The 24,190-nt window shown below is 30.9% G+C and overlaps 1 protein-coding gene and 1 pseudogene across 2 annotated transcripts; both read left to right on the forward strand.

Annotated features, from left to right (window-relative positions):
* Positions 1–1,250: 1,250 nt before the first annotated feature.
* Positions 1,251–6,646, forward strand: LOC146918362 (aldehyde dehydrogenase family 2 member C4-like). Its single transcript, XM_085720022.1, has 9 exons — positions 1,251–1,636; positions 2,504–2,646; positions 3,821–4,204; positions 4,667–4,756; positions 4,862–5,035; positions 5,121–5,258; positions 5,453–5,590; positions 5,689–5,750; positions 6,134–6,646. Exons 1-9 carry the CDS (start codon positions 1,540–1,542, stop codon positions 6,405–6,407), a joined length of 1,500 nt encoding a protein of 499 aa, XP_085576148.1. The 5' UTR covers positions 1,251–1,539; the 3' UTR covers positions 6,408–6,646.
* A 13,407-nt stretch (positions 6,647–20,053) lies between these two features.
* On the forward strand, positions 20,054–21,615 carry LOC146918363 (ABC transporter B family member 9-like; annotated as a pseudogene). Its single transcript, XR_015016165.1, has 4 exons — positions 20,054–20,188; positions 20,357–20,471; positions 20,568–20,648; positions 20,846–21,615. The product of XR_015016165.1 is annotated as an ABC transporter B family member 9-like (transcript).
* The last annotated feature ends 2,575 nt before the right edge of the window (positions 21,616–24,190 follow it).

Genomic DNA, 24,190 nt, shown 5'->3' on the forward strand with positions numbered 1-24,190 from the left:
TTTTGCGATAATTTTTTGCGGATGAACTTTTAGTAATGTTCTAAACATGTCTGCAAAAAAATTGTTCAAAAATTTAAGAGTTTAAGCATAAATTAAACAAATTTGAATTGAGTAGGGACTAATACTCAGTGCAGAAAAACAAAATTAGGGACTAAAAATGCTATTAAAATTAAGTAGGGACTAAACTTACAAGGTCGCTATTTTATAGGGACTAGAAACATAATTAACCCTAACAATAAAGACTTGTCTTTTTCTCTAAAAAAAAGTTTGAATAAAAGGCTAAAATATAGTTTTGGACCCTGCAAATATGTCTCATTTTAGTTTTAGTCCATGTAAATATTTTTTGTAGTTTTTGGTCCCTGCAAAATATTTTGTTTTTGAAAATAGTCCCTAAAATATTTTGTTTTTGAAAATAGTCCCTCCAGGGACTATTTTCAAAAACAAAATATTTTGCAGGGACCTTTTTAAAAATCAAAATATTTTGTAGGGACTATTTTCTACAAAATAGGTTCAGTCATCATGTGCCACGTGTACAAACTATCACAAAAGTGGGGTTAGGGACCAAAATCAAAATGAGGCATATTTGCAGGGACCAAAAACTACATTTTTTTTTACAGGGACTAAAACCAAAACGAGGCATATTTGCAGGGACTAAAACCATATTTTAGCCTATATTAGACAAACCATTCATTGCCTTAAAACAAATGGTGAAATACTACTTTTCTTCATCTTCGAAGGAGGAAATCCTAAAATGACGGGTTAACGTAGACTTAAAAAATCAATATGGTGTTGAGAGAGATATAACAATCCAATTCTCTTCATAGAAAAAACACAAGTTCGGTCCTAGAGTTGCAAATTAAAATACCATATGTTATCCGATTTGAGGATTAGTTTTATATTGGACCTCAACTATGCTTATTAAGACCTACAAAGATAGTTAGAGTTATATTTTGTTGTTGTGTGATTCGGACATCCTCTTTTATATTTTGTCGAGTTTTGTATTTTACGAAATATCATTTCAGAAAAATATCATTTTATTGTTTATATGAATCATAATAATTTTTTCTGCATATTATCGTAAAAAATAATCAATATTGACTATTTCGAGTAATAAAAATAACATTTTTCATTTTCATTTTTTTTTTTGGTGCAGTTTCACTTTCATTTTTATTATATCATTATTGCTGTCTATCCTTGAACGTGAACCACAATTTTTCAGTTTATATGTTTTGCACCATATTCTTGGTATTGCCCACAAATTCTGACATTGCTAAGGCATTCAAAGTGGAAAATAGGAAAGGAGAAAAAGTGTAAGTCCCAAAGTATCAGGGGAGGCCAAAAGAATTTAAATCTTTTTTTGAGCTTGATATTTTTCCACATATTCTTTAAATATAATGCAAACTCATATGTGAGATATGTATATGTGTCATTGCTCCTTATAAATAACTCATGTACCACACCCCTTTTCTCAAGTTACTCTTTCTTTAAACTTATAAATAATAACTTATTTAATAGAGAAAGATAGGTAGAGAATTAGAGATGGCAAATCACAGCATCTTAGACTCCTTTGTAAAGATTCCAACTATAAAGTTTAAAAAGCTTTTCATCAATGGAGAATTCGTGGACTCAGTTTCAGGTTTTTTTCAATTAGTTTCATACATATTTGCCTCAATTCTTTTTAATTTTCGTACAATATTTACCTCACTTAATTGACATTTCATGCCTTAAAAAAATAAAAAATTTCATACATGCTAAGTAAATACAACTCAAATTACAAGTGCAAGGATATTTGATATCTTGAGGCGCAAGTTTAAACTTATAGTTCTCTATTTTTCTACATGTAATATGTGAGATTTTCACAATGTGACCATTTGACAAAAAATAATTCATACCTTTGTGTGGTGTGTATTTTTTGCATTGTTTCCTAACTAAATATATAAAGTAAGAGTTTAAAGATTTGAACCAAAAAAAAAGTTTAAAGATTATACGTTGACAAATATGTTTTTATAAGTGAGAATATAATTTTTTTTTTTGAGGGAAATATAATTCTTTTATATGGTCATTCAATCATATATTATCATATAGATATTTGTAGATTTTTTTTAAGATATGTTTATTACAAAGTAACATAGTGTTCATGATGTTGGATTGAATAAATGTGTAAAAAGTCATAAATGAAAAATATATAATTGTATAGTCGTTGATGAGAATTTATCCATGATATATACAGAGATCAATTATCAAAATTCAATTTGGATACTATATTTTAGCACCAAAAATATGCATTCCATTTCCACTATTAGAAAAAATGACATTGGACTATATCTCAACTTGTGATATAATTTTTGGGTGTATTCTTGTCAAATCATAGATATATAGGGGTAATGGTCCCAATTTTTTCAAAATAAAAATTTAAAATTTAAATTGACTTTTATGGTTACAAAGTTTTAATTGACTTGATATACTTATATGCATATTGGATTTTTTGTTGAAATAAAAAAAGGAAAAACTTTTGAGACTGTTGATCCAAGAACAGAAGAAGTGATTACCAAAATAGCAGAAGCTACCAAAGAAGATGTTGATATTGCTGTGAAAGCTGCAAGAGAAGCATTTGATAATGGTCCATGGCCACGTATGCCTGGTGCTGTAAGTTCAAATCTTCACCTATTTTAAAGTTTGTGTAACAACATACTCTAATACTTTTTTTCCAACATTGGTGTATGTTTGGTTTTAATTTTGAATGTGACAAAATTAATTACATAAGTATAGAATTGATTTTTGACATTTTTGGTTGTTATAGGAGAATTGATTTTGCTTGTAGAACAGATTCTAACTTATAATTTGTAGTTTTTGACGCAACAAGATTTTTCCATTCAAATTTATTGTTCAAATCATTTCTAAGTGAACGTATTCAAACATACTCCTTTGATTACATTTATAAATAATTTTTGTTTTTTCAAATTTATTAAATAACTGATGTATCTGGACTATATTATAATCAAGATACATCAGTTATTTAATGAATCTGAAAAAGCAAAATTGCTTATAAATGTCACAAGAGGGAGTAAATCACTTCACAATCAACTTATTTTAACTAAAATCAATTTCACAAAATAATTTCATGTGGGTCCCACTTCTATAAGAGATTGAGTTTATGTTAGGAATTACGGTGAGTATTGGTAGCACCAACCTTAACAATGACAATTTTACAACCGTTTTCGAGTAGATTTGATCTTCATCCCTCGAAGCGTAAAAAAACGAATTTGTGGATTTTCTTGGTGAAAAGTTGCATTAGCAAGCATCATTCATAAATTACTCATTGAACACAAATATTTCATAAATTATTGCAAGGCTACTTTCATTTATTTAAGTATTTTATATGAGTAGTCATCTAGTTGGCTTTTGTCCAAGGTGATCACAATAAAAGAGGGAACATACTTTTGACATCCCTTTAAGAGTGCATAAGAAAAGTAAAAAATAAAGTGAATATTGAGAAAGACAAAAAATATGTAAGGAATGTATAAAATAAGTGGCTGTAGAAATATATAATTTTCTTTTCCCACCCTCCAAACTTCTTAGGCACCCTATTTCGGATTTTAAAATCCGAAAAATGGAGAGTTTATGGAGGGTTCCTGAACGTTTTTACACCTTTCGAGTTATATAATCCGAAATGTTGTAAGGCGCGCAAGAAGCTTGAAGTGTGGGAAAAGAAACTCTCAAAAAATAATGCTTAACAGATTTTCACACAAAGAACTTAGCAAATGTTCTCAACTAGGAAGCAACATGCATTAATTTGATATGGTCATGAACTGTTTGATAGGAGAGAGCAAAGATTATGGTGAAATGGGCAACCCTAATTGAGCAGAACCAAGAGGAAATAGCAGCATTGGATACAATTGATGGAGGGAAACTATACAGTTGGTGTAAGACAATAGATGTACCTGAAGCAGCCAATATCCTACGTTACTATGCCGGTGCAGCCGATAAAGTTCATGGAGAAGTGTTCAAAACTTCTAGGAATCTTCACATGTATACCTTGATGGAACCTATTGGTGTTGTTGGACACATTATACCTTGGAATTTCCCAACTGTTATGTTCTTTGCTAAGGCTGCTCCTTGTTTGGCTGCTGGTTGTACTATGGTCCTTAAGCCTGCTGAGCAAACACCTCTCTCATCACTTTTTTTTGCTCATCTTGCTAAGGAGGTAAGGTTAAAGAAAATTTATCGAGTTGGTTTTGAAAGATTGTTTATAGTTCCTTAATTCATAGCGTGTGAGGTGTATCTGCGAGGATTTTGATTCGTTGCTGACCGGAAATTCAAATCAAGCAATTTGGACTGTCCAATCAAGTTAGGAGAGCTCACGTTCCGACTTGGTATTTTGAATCCGATTTTCAAAGTCGGAAAGTGAAAAGTCCAATCTTAATATGATGTCAAATGCATGATTTCCGTGACTGCAGGGGGGATCTGAACCCTAATCCTTGGTATCTAATGTGTTTATGTCTAGTTTGTTAGCATCACCAATACATGTATGAAAATATGTTACCATATGTTCAATTTAAGAAAATTTGTACCTATTTCTACTTTTAAACTTTTATACTAATTAATAATTACAAAAATATCACTTTGTTTCTTAAGACTTTCTTGTTTCTTTCTCCTTTTCATCTAGGCTGGTATTCCAGATGGAGTGCTCAATGTACTGCCAGGATTTGGTTCAACTGCTGGAGCTGCAATAACCTCACATATGGACATTGATGCAGTAATTTGGCTTCAAAAAATTTTTACGCCATGGATTAAGTTAAAGATGCATTACATTTCACAAAAACTAGGCATTGACAACTACTAATTTTTGCTGGTTTTACAGGTCAGTTTTACAGGTTCAACTGAAACAGGCCGTCGAGTAATGCAGGCTGCAGCAATGAGCAATTTGAAGCCTGTATCACTTGAATTAGGAGGCAAGTCGCCTGTTTTAATTTTCGATGATGCTGATGTTGATAAAGCTGTTGATCTTGCTCTATTTGGAATCCTTCACAACAAGGTATATAATTTTACCTTCAAGGAAAATCTTGTAACATAAAAAAGATCAAAGACTTGTTACTTAAGTAACTCTTTGTAATTTTCAGGGAGAAATATGTGTTGCATATTCTAGATGTTTTGTCCAAGAAGGGATTTACGATGAATTTGAGAAGAAAGTGCTTGAAAAGGCGAAAAATTGGGTCGTTGGTGACCCTTTTGATCCTAAAGTTCAACAAGGACCCCAAGTAAGGATACTAATATGCACAATAATTCAAAATAGATTCCTTATTGTAAATGTGTTACACAATTACATATCTCGACCATCTAATCTCAAATCAATGATCAAGATCATTTGAAATTGATTTACGCGCTTTATAATTAGAATCAGAAGGAAATCGATACCAACATACTTCTCATTTGCACATTATTTTCTTTGCAGACTAGTAAGGCGCAATTTGATAAAATTCTTTCCTATATTAAACATGGAAAGAATGAAGGAGCCACATTATTAACTGGGGGTAAGCAAGTGGGAAACAAAGGATACTACATCGAGCCTACTATTTTTACCAATGTTACGGTATATTTCTACTCTACCAAGAAAAATGAAACCATATGTCATTCTCATAACTGAAGAATAAAACTAACTTTTATTTAATTTTTTGAAAATTTGTGTAGGATGACATGTTAATAGCACAAGATGAAATATTTGGACCTGTTATGGCACTTTCTAAGTTCAAGTAAGTATAATTTATATTTCGTTTTCGCCATCTTAGACATGGTTTTAAATTAGAGTCGCAATAATATCAAAATTTTAAATATTATAGAAAATTGCGGTCAAATATAATTCGTGTTAAAGTCGAAGAGACATCTAAAACCACCGACACTTTATATTGAAGGCATGCTTGATGCCCGACAACACACACAATATTGTAGTGCACATAATTGCATGTGTCAATATTGTGAGTGTTGTCAAGCATCAGACAAGCCTTCAATATAAAGGGTCGGTCAATAACCACGATGTTGTGGCTCAAATTCCGGTCACAAACTTTTTTTAAACCCTAAACTTAGTTTTAAAAGATATTTATGAATATGCACCTAAATGTTGAATTAAATATTGAAGGACCATTGAGGAAGGAATTAAGAAGGCCAACAATACCAAATATGGCCTAGCAGCAGGGATTGTGACAAAGAATTTGGATATTGCAAATACAGTCTCAAGGTCAATTCGTGCAGGTATCATTTGGATCAATTGCTATTTTGCCTTTGATATTGATTGCCCTTTTGGAGGGTATAAGATGAGTGGATATGGAAGAGATTATGGATTGGAAGCACTTCACAAGTATCTTCAAGTTAAATCTGTTGCAACTCCTATTTACAATTCTCCATGGCTTTGAAACTTTCATCTCAAGCTACTTGTGATATACAGTGATATACATGAATTGGATCAACTACTTTAGTGTTTTTTTTTTTTTGAATTCTAAACAATGTAAGTTTTAGGTTAATAATGATCACTAAACTTTTGAGCTTGTATTTTATGTATCACATTGAAGAACAGTGATGAAAATTGTCAAAATGTTGGTGATTTGAAATTGAAATATACTATCAAATAAGTGAATATTGAAGAAGTTGAAAAGTTGAGGCGTTTATAGACACTCATAAGCATACTTTTAAAGAAATTGCTTCTTTAGTATAAGTTAGAAGGAAATTAAGGCTATGTTTGGTGACGTGGTGAGTGTTGAAAAAACATGGTATAACCAACAAATAGATAAATAAACTAAGAGAAAGATGAACTTTAGAATTGAATGAATGAGAAAAAATTGATTACAATTGGTGTAGGAAACACTTTATATAGTGATCCTAATTAAATTAACAAACAATTTGTAACTACTATTAACCAACTTATAACTACATTTAACAAACTATAGCAATATCTAATAAATCTCTAATTATATCTAACATTGAGGGGAAGTGAACGCACGATGAGTATAAAACTATAGTTGGATGCAGACTTTAATTGTGAAAAGTGTGAGTTTCAAACAAAGACGGAAATCAAAGTTTTAAACTTTAGAAATTTCATTCTTGTTCAAAAAAAGGTCACGTTTCTTGTGAGAATCAAATGATACGTTAATAAATGAGCCTCTCCCTCAATCCACCGATGTTCTCCCCTTCTGCACCACACATCTCCTCACACAACTCAACCACTCTCTTCTTCCCACTTTTCAGCTCCCGTCGTTGCTCTCTCCCTTCATCAAGATAAGGAGACAGAAGCTATTTACGGTGGTTAGTTTTTTTTAATCAACACTCTATTTCTCAAACCAAAAAACTGTTAACACTCTATTTCATCTCTCTCCACCGCTCTCAGCTTCTTCGATGGATCTCAGCATTTCAAAACGTTTACTCTTTCCTTTCATTCATTTGCATTATCGCCGCGAGTGCACACTGCACTGTGTAGCTCGAATTTCAATCTGTACCTTCTCTCTCATTTTCTCACCATTCTTCGGTTGTAACCCTCCGCCACAAGTTTATTAGGGGTAAGGTAAAAATCATAGAAGGAGATATTGAAGGTTTTGTTGTACTGGTTGTGCGAAATCGAGGAGAGTTACGCCGGCGTTTTTGAGTGAGGCACGCACGTACGATTGCAAATGGAGGGTTTTGAAATTAACTCATCATTTTGGGACTTCTGCTTCAATTTTGTTTGTCTTCTAATCAGGCAATTACATAAATCATTCTCCAAAGTTGTTGATTTCATTTATATTTTATTGTAATCTCACAGCAAATGGAAGAATCATATGTACCTTCTTTAGAATAGAAGCTTTATGCTATTTTGGGCAACAATCATTCAACCTGAACCTCTTAATTTGTGCAGACATAACTTTTATTTTATTTTTGTTTCCTTTTGTGTTGTTTGTTCATGTTTGAACTAAATTTTCTTTTCTTCTTTCATTTGCAAGTAAACAGTTTTCATTAGAATGGTTTTAGTTTCGAGTAACTCTAAGGGATGCATTAAGTTGTATTTGGATTTTATTCTATTGTGCATTAGCTATCTGCACTCTTTTTGCAGCTAAACAATAAAATGTGTCCTTAATGATGCATTTTCCAGCAATTGCAGTTTTAGTGATTATATGCATAAGGGAACTTTCATTCTGTATTGAACACAATTATTATGTTGTGGTGGTGTTGTTCTATTTTAACAGGAAGTGTACATTTTGTGCTCTGATTGGGTGTGATCTCAATAAATTTGAGATGTTAAAAAAAGAATACTGTGTAGCCATTCGTTGTTTTCAATGCAAATAAGGGCAGGCCATTAACACCAATGCTTCCTCCACCAAAATTTAAGCATAGTCCTCCTTTGATGTTGAACATGAATTGAGGAACTCAATTTAGTTTATATGTTGTTTATTTCATCTGAAGTACTCTTCTTCAAGCCAATAACAAACTCCTCCAAATTTGATCACTCATAAGGCCCTTTCATTGGAGCTTTAAAACTGGTTTAAAAGTCTTTGCTGCAAAAACGTATGGTCATCACTGTTGAACCAAAAATCTTTTTGATGAATGTTTTAATGATAACAAACCTTATGGAATAAAACGCTAAGTTTTATGAATATTGATCTACTGATGTTTGCACTTTAGTCTTTTCAGAGAAGTAGACAAGAAATAAGTCTCTTACAAGTGCATATATATACTGGATAAAAGAATACCAAAACAGTAGCATCACAAGCTCAAAGATGATATAAAAACAATATTGTTTGAATCAAAAGAGTGTTGATTATAGATTCAACAAGAAGATGAATTTTATGATTATTTGACTCATCCTCGTCACCACATGGTTTTCAACAAAGCCTTAAAGATTCGACGAATAAAAGGATAATATTTGAAAGAAATGATCTTCAAATAGTTTCTAAAAGAGTTTAAGGAAAAGGCACAAAAGTTTCATTCAAGAGAATGAATGAATGTACCTTCATGATTACATGCATGCCTAAACTAAAACATCTCAAAGATACTCAATGGGCAAGAAACATTGTGTGAAATCACTGAGAGGAATTATGAGAAAAATCACATCACCAGACAAAATAATTCAAGGTTAATTGGCCAAGAAGATATTGTCTTCTCATATAAAAGAGAACATTATCAACTTTGATGAAAAGAATGTTCTCATGATGAAGATGATTATTACACTTGAAATTATTCTTATTCCTTCATCGAAATGATTAGAATCAACTCTAAAGAGAAACCAATCCATGAATGAATTATTCATTAAGTCATTCATCAATTGGAGAATTATCAAGGAAGAAAATTCATGATAAAATGCATGAAGATTCTATCATAAGATTTATGATGATCTAAGAATCTTCCATCATTTTTCAAGATATGATTTGGGAGAATAATAATCAATCAAAGAAATTTTTACTTTAAGAAAGGTTTATCATGTTCTTACAAACAACATTCTGGTCATACATTGTGAAGAGAACATCCTCACTTGATGTTTTTAAAATATAACACATATTTACATTTATTATCTTGTTATCTACTAATGTTTTTTGTGAGAATGTTTCAGTGAGAATGTTCTCGAGAACGTTCTGACTTCACAAAGATAACAAAGCATCTTCATCAAAACAAAGGACAAATATGATCTATTAATTAATGAACAAGAGTGTGCAGAATTAAAGGTCAAGAATAATGGTTATTCTCTTTGTCCCACCAAAAGAAGGATCAAAATCATAAGAGATCAAGATTCCTTAAAATGGCATTTAAAGGTGTAGCAAATCTAGAGTGTATGTGCACATGGACCACAAGACTACAAAGGAATAAAATCTGATTAGGCCACATGAGATTTTCGACCCATTAAGGAATGAATGGAAAAAGGTCCATTAAGGAAAGTTTCTTCAAATGATATTTTCACATGACATCATTAAAGGAGTCACTCTATGACATCATACAATGACATCAAGAATACATCATCTCAAGTGGCCTCCAAGTTTCTAAAAGAAGGCAAACAGCTCATAGACACCTTGCAAAAACGTGTTGCTTCATGCCCAAGTTTTGGTTGACACTGAAAAAACGTTCTTGAGAACGTTCTCTGAAGACAGCTTGCACACTTGTTCCCCAAGCAACATTTGGAGCTCATTTTTTAGTTTGAAATGGATTCAAACAGCTCTTTTGTGACCTGTCCTCAAAGGCTATTCGTGCTCTATAAATAGAAGAGGTCATTGGAGGTTTAGAGCAAGAGTTTGAAATGTAAAGCTTTGATAACCCTCTCTCTCAAAGCAAGAACATTCTCTCGATCATTCTCTTCAACAAACACTAAGCAAACTCCATAATCATCACTATATTTATTCTCTATATCTCTTTTGTTTGAGATATCTATTTGAGTTTGTGTTTGTAAAAGTCTCTTTTGTTTTGAGACGTGATCTAAAATCTTCCATCATACAAAGTGTAAAGAGCTAAGTCTCAAGTCTATTGGGCTTAATAGTTTGAGATAGAAAAGTTCCAACCTTTCTTGTGCGAAAGCAAAGAATTGTAGAAGCCTGCTGAGGTTGATAATACAGGGGTTACGGACTGATCTGGTGTGATCAAGACCTTATAGTGTTGGTTAGAAGTTTCTACCAACTGAATACTATAGTGGATAATCTCACACGAAGTGTGGGGACTAGAAGTAGCCGGGTTTGGTGAACCAGGATAACTCTCATGTGTTATTCTTCTTTCTCTCTCCCTCTCTCTCTATCTTTTATTTTTACACGATATGCACACACCATCACACGCATTAATATTTATTTATCTCCAGAATATTCTGGTCCTAATTAATCACAACAAAATTAATCCAGAATTCTCTGGTCCTTAAATAACCATTAATATTGTTTTATCATGCAGCTTAATAATTAATTATAACTTCGTTATATTTATCCAGAGTTCTCTGGTCCTTAATTAACCATAATATTATTTTATCATTCAGTTTAAATAATTAATCTCATAACTGTTATCCAGAACATTCTGGTCCTTAGTAAAACTGCTTAATTATTTAACCTTACTCTATCCAGAACATTCTGGTCCTTGACAAAATAGTTTTCACATTTTATCTTAAATATCATTTTTCTCATTCTACTTATATAATCATTCTCCAGAACATTCTGGTCCTTGACAAAACTATTTAATCATTTAAGGTTTATTTAATCCAGAACATTCTGGTCGTGTATAAATCAATTGTTATATATCTAATACTTTAATCTTGTTAGACTAACATTTACCAAGAACCTTCTTGAGTATATATACTTATTTAAGTTGCAGGACTAAATTTTAAAAGGGTCACAATTCAAACCCCCCCTTTCTTGTGACTATTTCTTCCACTTCAATTGGCATCAGAGCGCTGCCTCTAAGGGGTTAGCACTTAACAGTGCTAGAGGAAAAGATTCGGGAAGAAGTGGTGTCGACATTTGCAAAGTATTCACCTCCACACAAGAAGAGACACATAAAATACTTTTATGATTCATCATCAGAAAAAGAAACAACTAACATTTGTCAAATGACAAATTTACACTACAGGAAGGTAATTGTTTCTGATCCTAACTTTACTTACAATAGTTATGAAAATCCTCTAAGTAACTCGTACACTTTATCTCAAAAATATAAACTTTAAAATAAAAATCAATTTTCTGAGATAAAGAAAGAAAAACAGAAACTACAAATCTTGAATGAGAGATATCTTAAAACCATTCAAGAGTTACATCACTCTCATTTTAAAATGTATGAGAAACATAAGGTTCTCAATAAGAAACAAAATAAAATTTTAGAAAATTCTGATATACATAAACAAAATGTTGTTTTGAAAGAGGTAGTAAAAGAATTGAAAAATGACACAACCAACTTTGTGAAGTCTACTGACACCTCTCAAAATATCATGGGATCTCAAGTAGGAATATTCGACAAAGCTGGTTTAGGATTCATAACTTCTCAAAATCAAAAGATTTATCAAAATTTTTTATACCAAAGAAAACTGAGAAGACTAATGAAAAATGTGCATTTTGGCAAAGGATTGGACATTATGAATCTATATGCTTTTACAAAAAGAAATATGATAAAAAATGTCATTTTAAAAATATATTTTATTTTAGATCAGAATGCTCTCAAAAGGTTGAGAAGGTTAGAATAAAATGTTCCTTTTGTAACAAATCTGGTCATCTTGAATCATTTTGTTATCATAAGAAAATACTTAAAGAGATTAGATTTGAAAAGTCTTTTCATAAAAAGAATTTGAAACATCTTTTCACACTAAAATACAATAGTGTCGAAAGGTTGAGATTGATAAAAGGGAATGTTCTTCTTATAAACAAACCTGATTATTTTGAATCAAGAGAATGTGATCATAAGAAAAATTCTCTCAAGAAGATAAACACTAACCTCCAAGGACCCAAATCATTCTGGGTACCAAAATCATTATCAAATTGAAATGCAGGAAGGTCTTCCAACATTCTAAAGAAAAGCTTTGACTCTTAGACAATTAGTTTTCAAAAATATGTTTGGAGATCAAAACTTCAAAAAATATGTTTGGAGATCAAAACGACGATTCTGCAACTTTTTAAGATTATGTTGAGTTAATCTTGAACAGTGAAACAAATTTGAATGATGAATCTAATATGATGATCATAATGTTGATCATGAGGCTGAAACATCACATGATAACAAAAAAAATTGGTAAGGGCCAAGGTATGTCATATCATTGCAGACTTGTGATTGATACTTGCTGCACAAACACATACAAAAATATAGGAAATGAATTTTTTTATTTTAAAGAAAAAGGTAAGGCATTTCTAAAAATAATAAATGAGTTTGTCTCGTTTAAAAATTTATACATCCCAATGAAAGCCACAACCCACTTTGATGAATGATTCCTCCTTCGCATCATTCTCTAAAGTTGTTATAAACATATACACATGGTAAGTACAGGTAAATTCCAAACTGGAAGTCAATATAGTCCAGTTATTATTCTTTTAACTAAAAATGGAAATTGCATTTTAACAGTAGTATTATGTTTTTAGTTTTGGGAAAAACCAGAAGCATCTTAATTTTCTTTAAGAAGTGCATTCATCTTTTTGGACAAAGTCATATATACTTCTTTTTGAACTTCTTTTCATATGTACTAACGTTAAAGGTTTTGTCTTTAGTATAGCAAGTCATTTTTTTACATAACTTTGAACTTTTTTTTATATACTGTTTCTTATTTAAATCTTTGTATGTTTAAAATAAAAATAATAATTAAATATGCTTATGAACTTGAACTAATCTTTACCGCCATATTCATACTTGATGCTAATACACTACTGCATCATTTTTTTCAAGCAGTACATGCTCCTACATATTTATTTGTGAAGGTTTGAGTCTAATTAACTTGTGATATATTTTGGAAGTAAAGTTCCAAGATATTATTGTTAAGTGTTTGTTTTGAACAAACGTCCAACCAAACTTAATTTCTTTTAAATCATTAATAGTTAAATATGGTTATGGTACACTTAGTAAAAAAAATAGGAGGAAGGTTAAAATATACCTTGAAATTTTTCAACATCTGATGAGGGATAAACTGACAAAAATGGCTAAAAGCTAGCTTCACCACTATCTTCAAAATTAGTGTAAAATATGCAATGATGTATCATTAGTAATTATCTCTCACGAATTACATACATCATAATCAAGTCATTTTTTATTTATCATGAAGCACCCTTTAAAGTGACATGTGGTAACATAATTAAATTGCTTGTCCTTTGTTGTTTTATTTTTTATCTAACAAGCAAAAGTAGCAAATTCACTTATGAAGAACATTCACCGTCCAACTTATTCAATCTATAGAACCTATGAATGGGAAGCAACATTGTTGCAGATCTCATCTAAAAATGAATAATCATGTCAAAACCACATATCTTATGGATTTTTAATATGTGATTATTATTTAAAATTTGCTTGAACTTCAATATCATTTCTATAAGGAATGATCATCAAAATATTTGAAAAAATCATCGTTCAAATCATTGTTTGAAGAAAATAATTTTTGACATGATTTATCTTGTTCAAAAACCTTTCATAGTTTTTTTTTGTAATACTTTTGGAGAAAACCCATGAACAATGCATCTTTGTGTTTTTCACTTTATTTTATCCAAAACTTATCAAGGTTGATCCTAAGTCATGATTAAATGATCAAGTTCTAAAAAATCTATTTGAAAGAGCTTACATTAGAAAGAGTAAAACAAAAATTATTCTTATGACATGAGAAAGTTGATTATTCTAAAGATAGAGAAGAAGATAAAGCTACTAATGTTCAACCTGCTTCAAATGGTTATGCTTATTGATGCTTGAAACTCTCCATCCAAAAAGGAAAAGGTATGAGAAAGAAAAACATGTCATTCTCATTGAATCTCAAAGAAAAGTCATCCAAAAAGGTACACTCATTTATAAACTTTATAATACTTGCAAATTGATATGCAATGTTATGTTATGAATGATTGGATACTCTTAGAAATGCACGATAAAATTATTTCAAAATAGGTGTGACTTCAAATCTTAATTGTATGAATTAATTTTTGTGATGTCTAATATATGCATAAGTCTAATTCCTAGCCTAAATGCAATAAATCTTTCATTATTGTTTCTACTCCTTTCATAAAGATATGATATCCATAAATATCTTTATAAATCATATTTGATGATTTAAATTGTTGCATTATGTTTTATGTTTGACGAAGACATGTTAAGAATGCATTTAATATGAATTTGTGCGTTCTAAATTGAACAAGGAGTTGGTGTTGTGTCAAGAACAACTTTTGCATAATACTCTTTATTTTCACACTCATCTCTTATGGAATATCTTGATGAATATTAAATGTTTCAACAGCATTTTGACGAAATTCATCTCTTGACATTCTTAAATGAAATTATTTTTATGTTCTTAAAATACATTTCTACGTAAGTTATTGTCATAAAATCCAACTTGCATCATTTTCATTTTTAATGGTTCATTGAAAAATTGGTTCCTAAATGACATGTAATGATAGACCTTAGAATTGGATCATAAAAATATTTTAATTGTATATTTCATAATGGTCTGAAATTTGATGGTGTTTATGAAATTGTATATTTCGTTAATATATTCATTTCTTGATTCTCAAGTGATATATGTTGAATATGAATTTTACAAATATTTTAATATGAATTATGAAAATTTCATTCTCCAATCATGTTTTTAAATGGATCCTAATTTAGGATTTATCTCTGAAATATTTTCAAAAGAAACACACCAATTGTTCTTTTGTTCTTGAACTTTTTAAAGTATCGAGAATGTTCTCGTCACAATGATCAATTAAAATTTTGCATGTAAAAGCCAAAAGAATTAACACTTGTGTAACTTCAGTTTGACAATGTTTTAAATATATATATATGGATTGCATTATTGATCAATATCTTTCTATATATGTCAATGTCTTGATGTATGCTTATTCTTGATCATGACATGAATACTCTAAAAGTAAATGAGTTAGTCTCTTAATCATAATGCATGATAGACTTGAGATTCAATACAAGAAAAATATCAAAATATCATGCTTTTGATAAGTAAAATACAAATCATATGTTGTTCTTACAAAAGTATGATATTTAAATATGTATATTCATGAATTGATTTATGATATGTCTTATCTAAAAATCATATTCAATGTCTTTCACTATGAATATTCTAATTGAGTTTTATCGTTGAAAGGATTTCAACAAAAATAAAATAATAATCATATTATTGTTAAACAAGAGAATAATCTGTTTGACTTGTTAATAAATTCAAAAGTGATCTAAAAAGGGATTTACACATTTTGTTCTTAAACTAATATTGAACATATTTTTGGCATGAATTTTTTTTTTTAATCATTGTTGAATGTCTACCTTGTTACACTTGCAAAATTTGGAAACAAAAATAGTGATATAAACATCAATGACATATTTGTATATGTTTGTGCATAAATATGTTGCATAAATACTTCTCTTCAAACTCATCTCATGTGTTTAGAGTATGCATGATAACTTGAAAGATAGGTATCTAAGAGAACTCACACTTGCACATTTACAAATAAATTAATCATATACTTGATTGAGAACTTGTGTGTCTTTTAAATTCTTGTGAATTACATGTGATTGATTTATATCAGAATGAGCAAATACTCTTCTATAGATTTATCATTTAAAGAACTCAATATTTTAAGAGAGAATTTATTTTTTTGACATTGTGTCAAATGACTCTGATTTTATCGCTTCCACTAAATGACTTATTTTCTCTCTATTTCAAAAATTGTTGAACATGACAAAGTAGTCATAATTGTCATTATTTATGAAATGATAACTGAAATACATATTAATCATGACATGTGCTTAATTAAGTTTGATAGGAGAATATGACTTCACAATAAAACATGACTCTTATGTGAAATATCTTTTTATTGTTTCTTCCCACGTCTGTCCTTCATTTTTTTTATATCATACCCAATACTTTTTGATAGATGCCAAAAGGGGGAGAGATATATGTGATGGGAGAGTATCATAGGATGGAGAGAAAACTCCAAGATGAATTTAATCAATGAAGAATGTAAACAATTAACCTCTTGCATATATTTAGGGGGAGCTTAATTAGAATGATAAGAATTAAACTCTTGCACGTGTTTAGGGGGAGCTTAATTTCAAATCTATGAACATTCTTACATTTCTTATTATACACATCCATAAAACTTAAGATTTATTCAAAAGGTTTGTCATCATCAAAAAGGGGGAGATTGTTGAACCAAAAATCTTTTTGATGAATGTTTTAATGATAACAAACCTTATGGAATAAAACGCTAAGTTTTATGAATAGTGATCTACTGATGTTTGCACTTTAGTCTTTTCAGAGAAGTAGACAAGAAATAAGTCTCTTACAAGTGCATATATATACTGGATAAAAGAATACCAAAACAGTAGCATCACAAGCTCAAAGATGATATAAAAACAATATTGTTTGAATCAAAAGAGTGTTGATTATAGATTCAACAAGAAGATGAATTTTATGATTATTTGACTCATCCTCGTCACCACATGGTTTTCAACAAAGCCTTAAAGATTCGACGAATAAAAGGATAATATTTGAAAGAAATGATCTTCAAATAGTTTCTAAAAGAGTTTAAGGAAAAGGCACAAAAGTTTCATTCAAGAGAATGAATGAATGTACCTTCATGATTACATGCATGCCTAAACTAAAACATCTCAAAGATACTCAATGGGCAAGAAACATTGTGTGAAATCACTGAGAGGAATTATGAGAAAAATCACATCACCAGACAAAATAATTCAAGGTTAATTGGCCAAGAAGATATTGTCTTCTCATATAAAAGAGAACATTATCAACTTTGATGAAAAGAATGTTCTCATGATGAAGATGATTATTACACTTGAAATTATTCTTATTCCTTCATCGAAATGATTAGAATCAACTCTAAAGAGAAACCAATCCATGAATGAATTATTCATTAAGTCATTCATCAATTGGAGAATTATCAAGGAAGAAAATTCATGATAAAATGCATGAAGATTCTATCATAAGATTTATGATGATCTAAGAATCTTCCATCATTTTTCAAGATATGATTTGGGAGAATAATAATCAATCAAAGAAATTTTTACTTTAAGAAAGGTTTATCATGTTCTTACAAACAACATTCTGGTCATACATTGTGAAGAGAACATCCTCACTTGATGTTTTTAAAATATAATACATATTTACATTTATTATCTTGTTATCTACTAATGTTTTTTGTGAGAATGTTTCAGTGAGAATGTTCTCGAGAACGTTCTGACTTCACAAAGATAACAAAGCATCTTCATCAAAACAAAGGACAAATATGATCTATTAATTAATGAACAAGAGTGTGCAGAATTAAAGGTCAAGAATAATGGTTATTCTCTTTGTCCCACCAAAAGAAGGATCAAAATCATAAGGGATCAAGATTCCTTAAAATGGCATTTAAAGGTGTAGCAAATCTAGAGTGTATGTGCACATGGACCACAAGACTACAAAGGAATAAAATCTGATTAGGCCACATGAGATTTTCGACCCATTAAGGAATGAATGGAAAAAGGTCCATTAAGGAAAGTTTCTTCAAATGATATTTTCACATGACATCATCAAAGGAGTCACTCTATGACATCATACAATGACATCAAGAATACATCATCTCAAGTGGCCTCCAAGTTTCTAAAAGAAGGCAAACAGCTCATAGACACCTTGCAAAAACGTGTTGCTTCATGCCCAAGTTTTGGTTGACACTGAAAAAACGTTCTTGAGAACGTTCTCTGAAGACAGCTTGCACACTTGTTCCCCAAGCAACATTTGGAGCTCATTTTTTAGTTTGAAATGGATTCAAACAGCTCTTTTGTGACCTGTCCTCAAAGGCTATTCGTGCTCTATAAATAGAAGAGGTCATTGGAGGTTTAGAGCAAGAGTTTGAAATGTAAAGCTTTGATAACCCTCTCTCTCAAAGCAAGAACATTCTCTCGATCATTCTCTTCAACAAACACTAAGCAAACTCCATAATCATCACTATATTTATTCTCTATATCTCTTTTGTTTGAGATATCTATTTGAGTTTGTGTTTGTAAAAGTCTCTTTTGTTTTGAGACGTGATCTAAAATCTTCCATCATACAAAGTGTAAAGAGCTAAGTCTCAAGTCTATTGGGCTTAATAGTTTGAGATAGAAAAGTTCCAACCTTTCTTGTGCGAAAGCAAAGAATTGTAGAAGCCTGCTGAGGTTGATAATACAGGGGTTACGGACTGATCTGGTGTGATCAAGACCTTATAGTGTTGGTTAGAAGTTTCTACCAACTGAATACTATAGTGGATAATCTCACACGAAGTGTGGGGACTAGAAGTAGCCGGGTTTGGTGAACCAGGATAACTCTCATGTGTTATTCTTCTTTCTCTCTCCCTCTCTCTCTATCTTTTATTTTTACACGATATGCACACACCATCACACGCATTAATATTTATTTATCTCCAGAATATTCTGGTCCTAATTAATCACAACAAAATTAATCCAGAATTCTCTGGTCCTTAAATAACCATTAATATTGTTTTATCATGCAGCTTAATAATTAATTATAACTTCGTTATATTTATCCAGAGTTCTCTGGTCCTTAATTAACCATAATATTATTTTATCATTCAGTTTAAATAATTAATCTCATAACTGTTATCCAGAACATTCTGGTCCTTAGTAAAACTGCTTAATTATTTAACCTTACTCTATCCAGAACATTCTGGTCCTTGACAAAATAGTTTTCACATTTTATCTTAAATATCATTTTTCTCATTCTACTTATATAATCATTCTCCAGAACATTCTGGTCCTTGACAAAACTATTTAATCATTTAAGGTTTATTTAATCCAGAACATTCTGGTCGTGTATAAATCAATTGTTATATATCTAATACTTTAATCTTGTTAGACTAACATTTACCAAGAACCTTCTTGAGTATATATACTTATTTAAGTTGCAGGACTAAATTTTAAAAGGGTCACAATTCAAACCCCCCCTTTCTTGTGACTATTTCTTCCACTTCAATCACACTGTTGCAAAAGCGTATTGCTCATCTTTTCACTTTCACCTTCTTCTCCCTTTCGGCGACAATTCGATTTTGTCCGTTGAGGTAAGAAGTATGGAATGAAATGGAATAGGATTAGAGCAGAAACATAGAATGGAACGTGTTACATCAGTGTTAGGTACTCCCTCTCTCATTTTCCCTCTCATTTGCAAATTTCTACCACCACTTTAGCTTTTTGAAACATTTACTTTTTAACTCAATTGAATTTTGAATTTATCTTCTGTGTGATAAATTTCTAAAATCAAGGGAAAACAATTTGCCTGATCTCCATTTTATATCTTAATGTCTCTTTTGAATTTCTGCTTTTGAAGCTACTCATAACTCATAAGGTTATTGTTATATTTTTCTGAACTTATTTCTTGCAATTTTGATGTGGAACAGAATATGAACTTCAATTGCATTTGCAGGATCCAATGTGGAAAGAGTTATTCTAAACGCTGCTTCAGACATGCTATCGATGCTAAATCATGTGGAATGCTAGAGAAGAGGGTAAATCACTTTCTTAACACAATATTTTGAAGGTAAAGTAAAAATAAAAAAGCTAGAAAGTTGCTTCTTATGGTATTGTTTTATGTTAGTTCTTATTATTCAAATCCTTAATCATATTTTTAGTTCGTACCTATTAGCAATTTCTTCTTCTTTGCTGTTGCTAACTTTTCGAATTTTTTGTTTGGTTTAACATGTTTCAGATCATGGTACATAGTTGTTGAGTTCGATGATGGATAGTTGACCAAACAATGTGCAGCGGAGAGATAGTGAATGCCATATTTTATTTAATAAATTCACAAAAATATCCACAACGGGGTGTGTGTACGTGAGAAAAAGATGCATGTGAAAAGCTTTAAGCTTGATCATACTAAGTTTTTGTTCTATATTTTATTAACATTAGCTCTTGAATAGTGTTTGATGCAGGTTCATTGAGACACAATCTAAAATAATTGTGGTGAAATTCATCTAGGAAAACCAGATATATGGTTTATGGTAAGGCTGATCGTAAATTTTCTTTTATTTTCCATAAGATTTGATAAAAATATACCTATAATGTTGTGATTATTTTTGACATTTTGTGTTCAACAAACGTAATTGTAGTCTTTTAGGTCATTTGTGTATATAAAAATCATCAGTTATAAGTCTCTTAAAGAGATTTTATAATCCTAATTCTGAACATGTATTACTAGATGGAGTGGATATAAAAACTTTCAGACTAAGCTGGTTGAGACATCAAATGGGTTTGGTTAGTCAAGAGCCTATTCTTTTCAATGAAAGCATCCGTGCCAACATAGCTTATGGCAAAGAAGGAGGTGCTCCGGAGGATGAAATAATTGCAGCAGCTAACACATCCAATGCGCACAACTTCATAAGTTCTCTTCCAAATGGTGATGACACCTCTGTCGGGGAAAGAGGCACACAACTATCATGAGGACAGAAGCAGCATATTGCTATTGCAAGAGCCATGCTGAAAAACCCCAAAATACTTTTGCTTGATGAGGCGATAAGGACACTTGATGTTGAGTCAAAGCGTTTAGTTCAAGAGGCTCTAGATAGAGTGAGTGTGAACAGAACTACTGTGGTGGTGGCTCACCGTCTTACAACAATTCAAGGGGCTGATACTATAGCAGTGATTAAAAATGGGGTGGGGGCTGAAAAGGGAAGACATGAAGTGTTGATGAAGATTACTCATTGTGTTTTTGGCTTTATGCTTCATTAGTAGCTCTTCATTCAAGTGCATCATATGATATTTCATATCATCTTACCTACTCCTCTAACAACTTCTAAGTTCTTTTAGATCACAGGAACAAGATCCAAAGTCTCGGTATCAATATCATGTTATTTCAAAATCCTCCCTATCGTTTTTGTTGTTTATTACTATGACCATTTATTTGTATTACTATGTTAATGAAAATTCTGCTGAGTGCCAATTACATTTTATTAAGCCATGTTTAATTTAGGATGTGGTCAATATATTTATATGATATTTGAGTGCTTGGCCTCATTGCTATAACCTCTAGATAATTCCTTTTAATTATTTTTCTGCTAATTGGCTAAGTTGAATTATCAAAAGAATGAACTTATTAAAACCCTTTTCAGTTATTAGAACATCCATTTTTTGGTGTTATTGTTGGAGCATCTCATATCTTTCATAGGTAATTTTGTTAGTATATCGCATATCATTGAGTTGTGTTTTTAACTATATATGACCCTTGCGGCAGCACGGGTAGACGATCTAGTTGGTACTAGTATTTATAGGTAGGGAAAGAAGGAGGAGTAAATATTGGCGTCTTATAAATCTTAAGTAAGAGATAACTTAAGATTTGAAATCGGTCTCACCATCATTAATTATTTTCAAATTTTATTGTGTTTTTATCTCTCTAAATAAAAGAAATGAAGACGATTTGAAATGAAGATGATCCATGTGAATCAAACTTGAATATTGTTTTAATTAGTTAGAACTCACTTGTCCAAGTCCCATAAGTGTAGCTCAGTTGATAGCTACCAGAGATAATTTGTGCAGGGTCAGGGTTCGAACCCCGGATTCTGCACTTCTCCACACATAATGTGTGTGAATGTAGTAATTAGGCTACTTGACAAAAAAAAAAAAAAAAAAACTCACTTGTCCAATGGCACTCAGCACTTCTCCACACATAATGTAATGTGTGTGAATGTAGTAATTGGCACTCAGCACTCACCATATTATATTGCTACTTCGACCATAAATTTAGTTGATTTCAGAAAAGTAATTCATGTTGTAAGTTCAATTTTAAGGTTAGCTTTTTTATTGATTTATCTATAACTTCAATTCTTTTTCTCTTCAGATTTCTATTAATTTGATGTTAGTTTTTGAAAATACATCAATTAAGATAAAAAATGTGTGATCAAAGTTTGTTAAATTTAAAAAGCATTTTATATTTTTTTAAAATTCTATATTATTTTTCTATTGTAAGGGCCAACAATATTTTTAAATAATGTATATTATTCTTAACATATATTAGTGATTAATTTTTTAAAAAAAGTTCTTGCACCAATGGAGTTGAGTCTAGCTAGAGAGGTTAGACTCTCAAAATACGAGAAACTAGGGTTTTAATGTCAACTTAGAGATATATCCATATATAATATCCGACTCACCTCGAATAAAATTACTTTCAATTGAGATATCCTATGACAATAATTCTTAATTTTTATGTTATTCTCTTTAAATACACTTTGAAAGCCTCCATTTAAAACTCGCTGTAGGCTAAAAATGCATTAGGTCGACCCTGAACATACAAGATTTAGGGCTTCACTTCAAACAATTAAAGTATATGAGAGTGTCAATAAGATTTAACTTTAGAGAAATGTCTTCACTTCTCAAACAAACTATTACTATAAATTGTTGACAGTGCATCAAATTTTTGTATAACCTAAAAAAAAAAAAAACAATGCTCTATATACAGTATGTCACTACTTTATTTATTTGATTGAATTAAAATTGGTAAGAGATAGAAAAATCATTAATAATAGGGTTAAATATGTTTTTAGTCCCTACATTTTGACGAACTTTGAAGAATAGTCCTTACATTTCATAAAATGTTTTTAAAATCCCTACATTTTGCTTCCGTTTACGAAATTAGTCCTTACCGTCAATTTTTACACAGTCAACAAACAGATTGGTGATGTGGCATTTTTTTTTGTTTGTTTTTACTTCTTAAACGGGTTGGACTGAAAAATATGGGTGAAACACAACCCGACCATATCAAACCCATTACAAAGATGATTGAATCCCTAAATTCCCAATATCAAACACCTTATTCTAGATTTTGCATCTTATTTTTTATCTAATCTACCCACATTCATCACCCCATTTAATTCCAGCAACAACCTCTTCTTTTACCATTCATCAACAAGGATTCATTTTTCAAAGTCTGATTTGCGGGTCATTATAGTTGGGCAGAGAGATCATGAAATTGAGTTTGGGGGTTGCTTTTGATTTTGCTTCATTTTCTAGATCTTCTCTGCCAAAGAGATGATGGTTCCTTCCTCATCTTCTAGATTTTATGGGTTTGAGGGTTCATGATTTTCTAGGTTCTGTTTCTTATTTCTGGGTTTGGATTTGAGAAAATCAGCAACCAAAAAATAGATCTAATCTAATCAAATGGATGACTAGAAATTTATTGAGAAAATCGTTTTTTAGGAGGGTGGAAACGGTATCAACTTTTTGCTGTTAAGTGGGTATATTGTTTTTCTACCATGTAGCTGTATTCAACTCCTATTGTATGGGTTCTGTTTTTTCTAGTTTTCTGGATGTATGTTTGGGTAGAAGAACTCTATTCATCTCTTTCTTCTTTTTTATTTTTTTTATTCCTGCATTGGGTTGAAAAAATAAAAAGAGCACTGCAGTTGAATAAGAAGAGTTTTTGTGTCAATTAAATGAGAAAAATATGTTTTAAGATATAAAAACAATAAAATTGGCAACCACAATATTTAAAATGTTCATGTGGCTTTACATGTCATTTAATGAGGTCCACACTACATGCCCAAATACCATT

This window comes from Medicago sativa, chromosome 6, assembly GCF_051527215.1.
Source record: "Medicago sativa cultivar Bolivia chromosome 6, Bolivia_mono, whole genome shotgun sequence".
Lineage (NCBI taxonomy): Eukaryota > Viridiplantae > Streptophyta > Magnoliopsida > Fabales > Fabaceae > Medicago > Medicago sativa.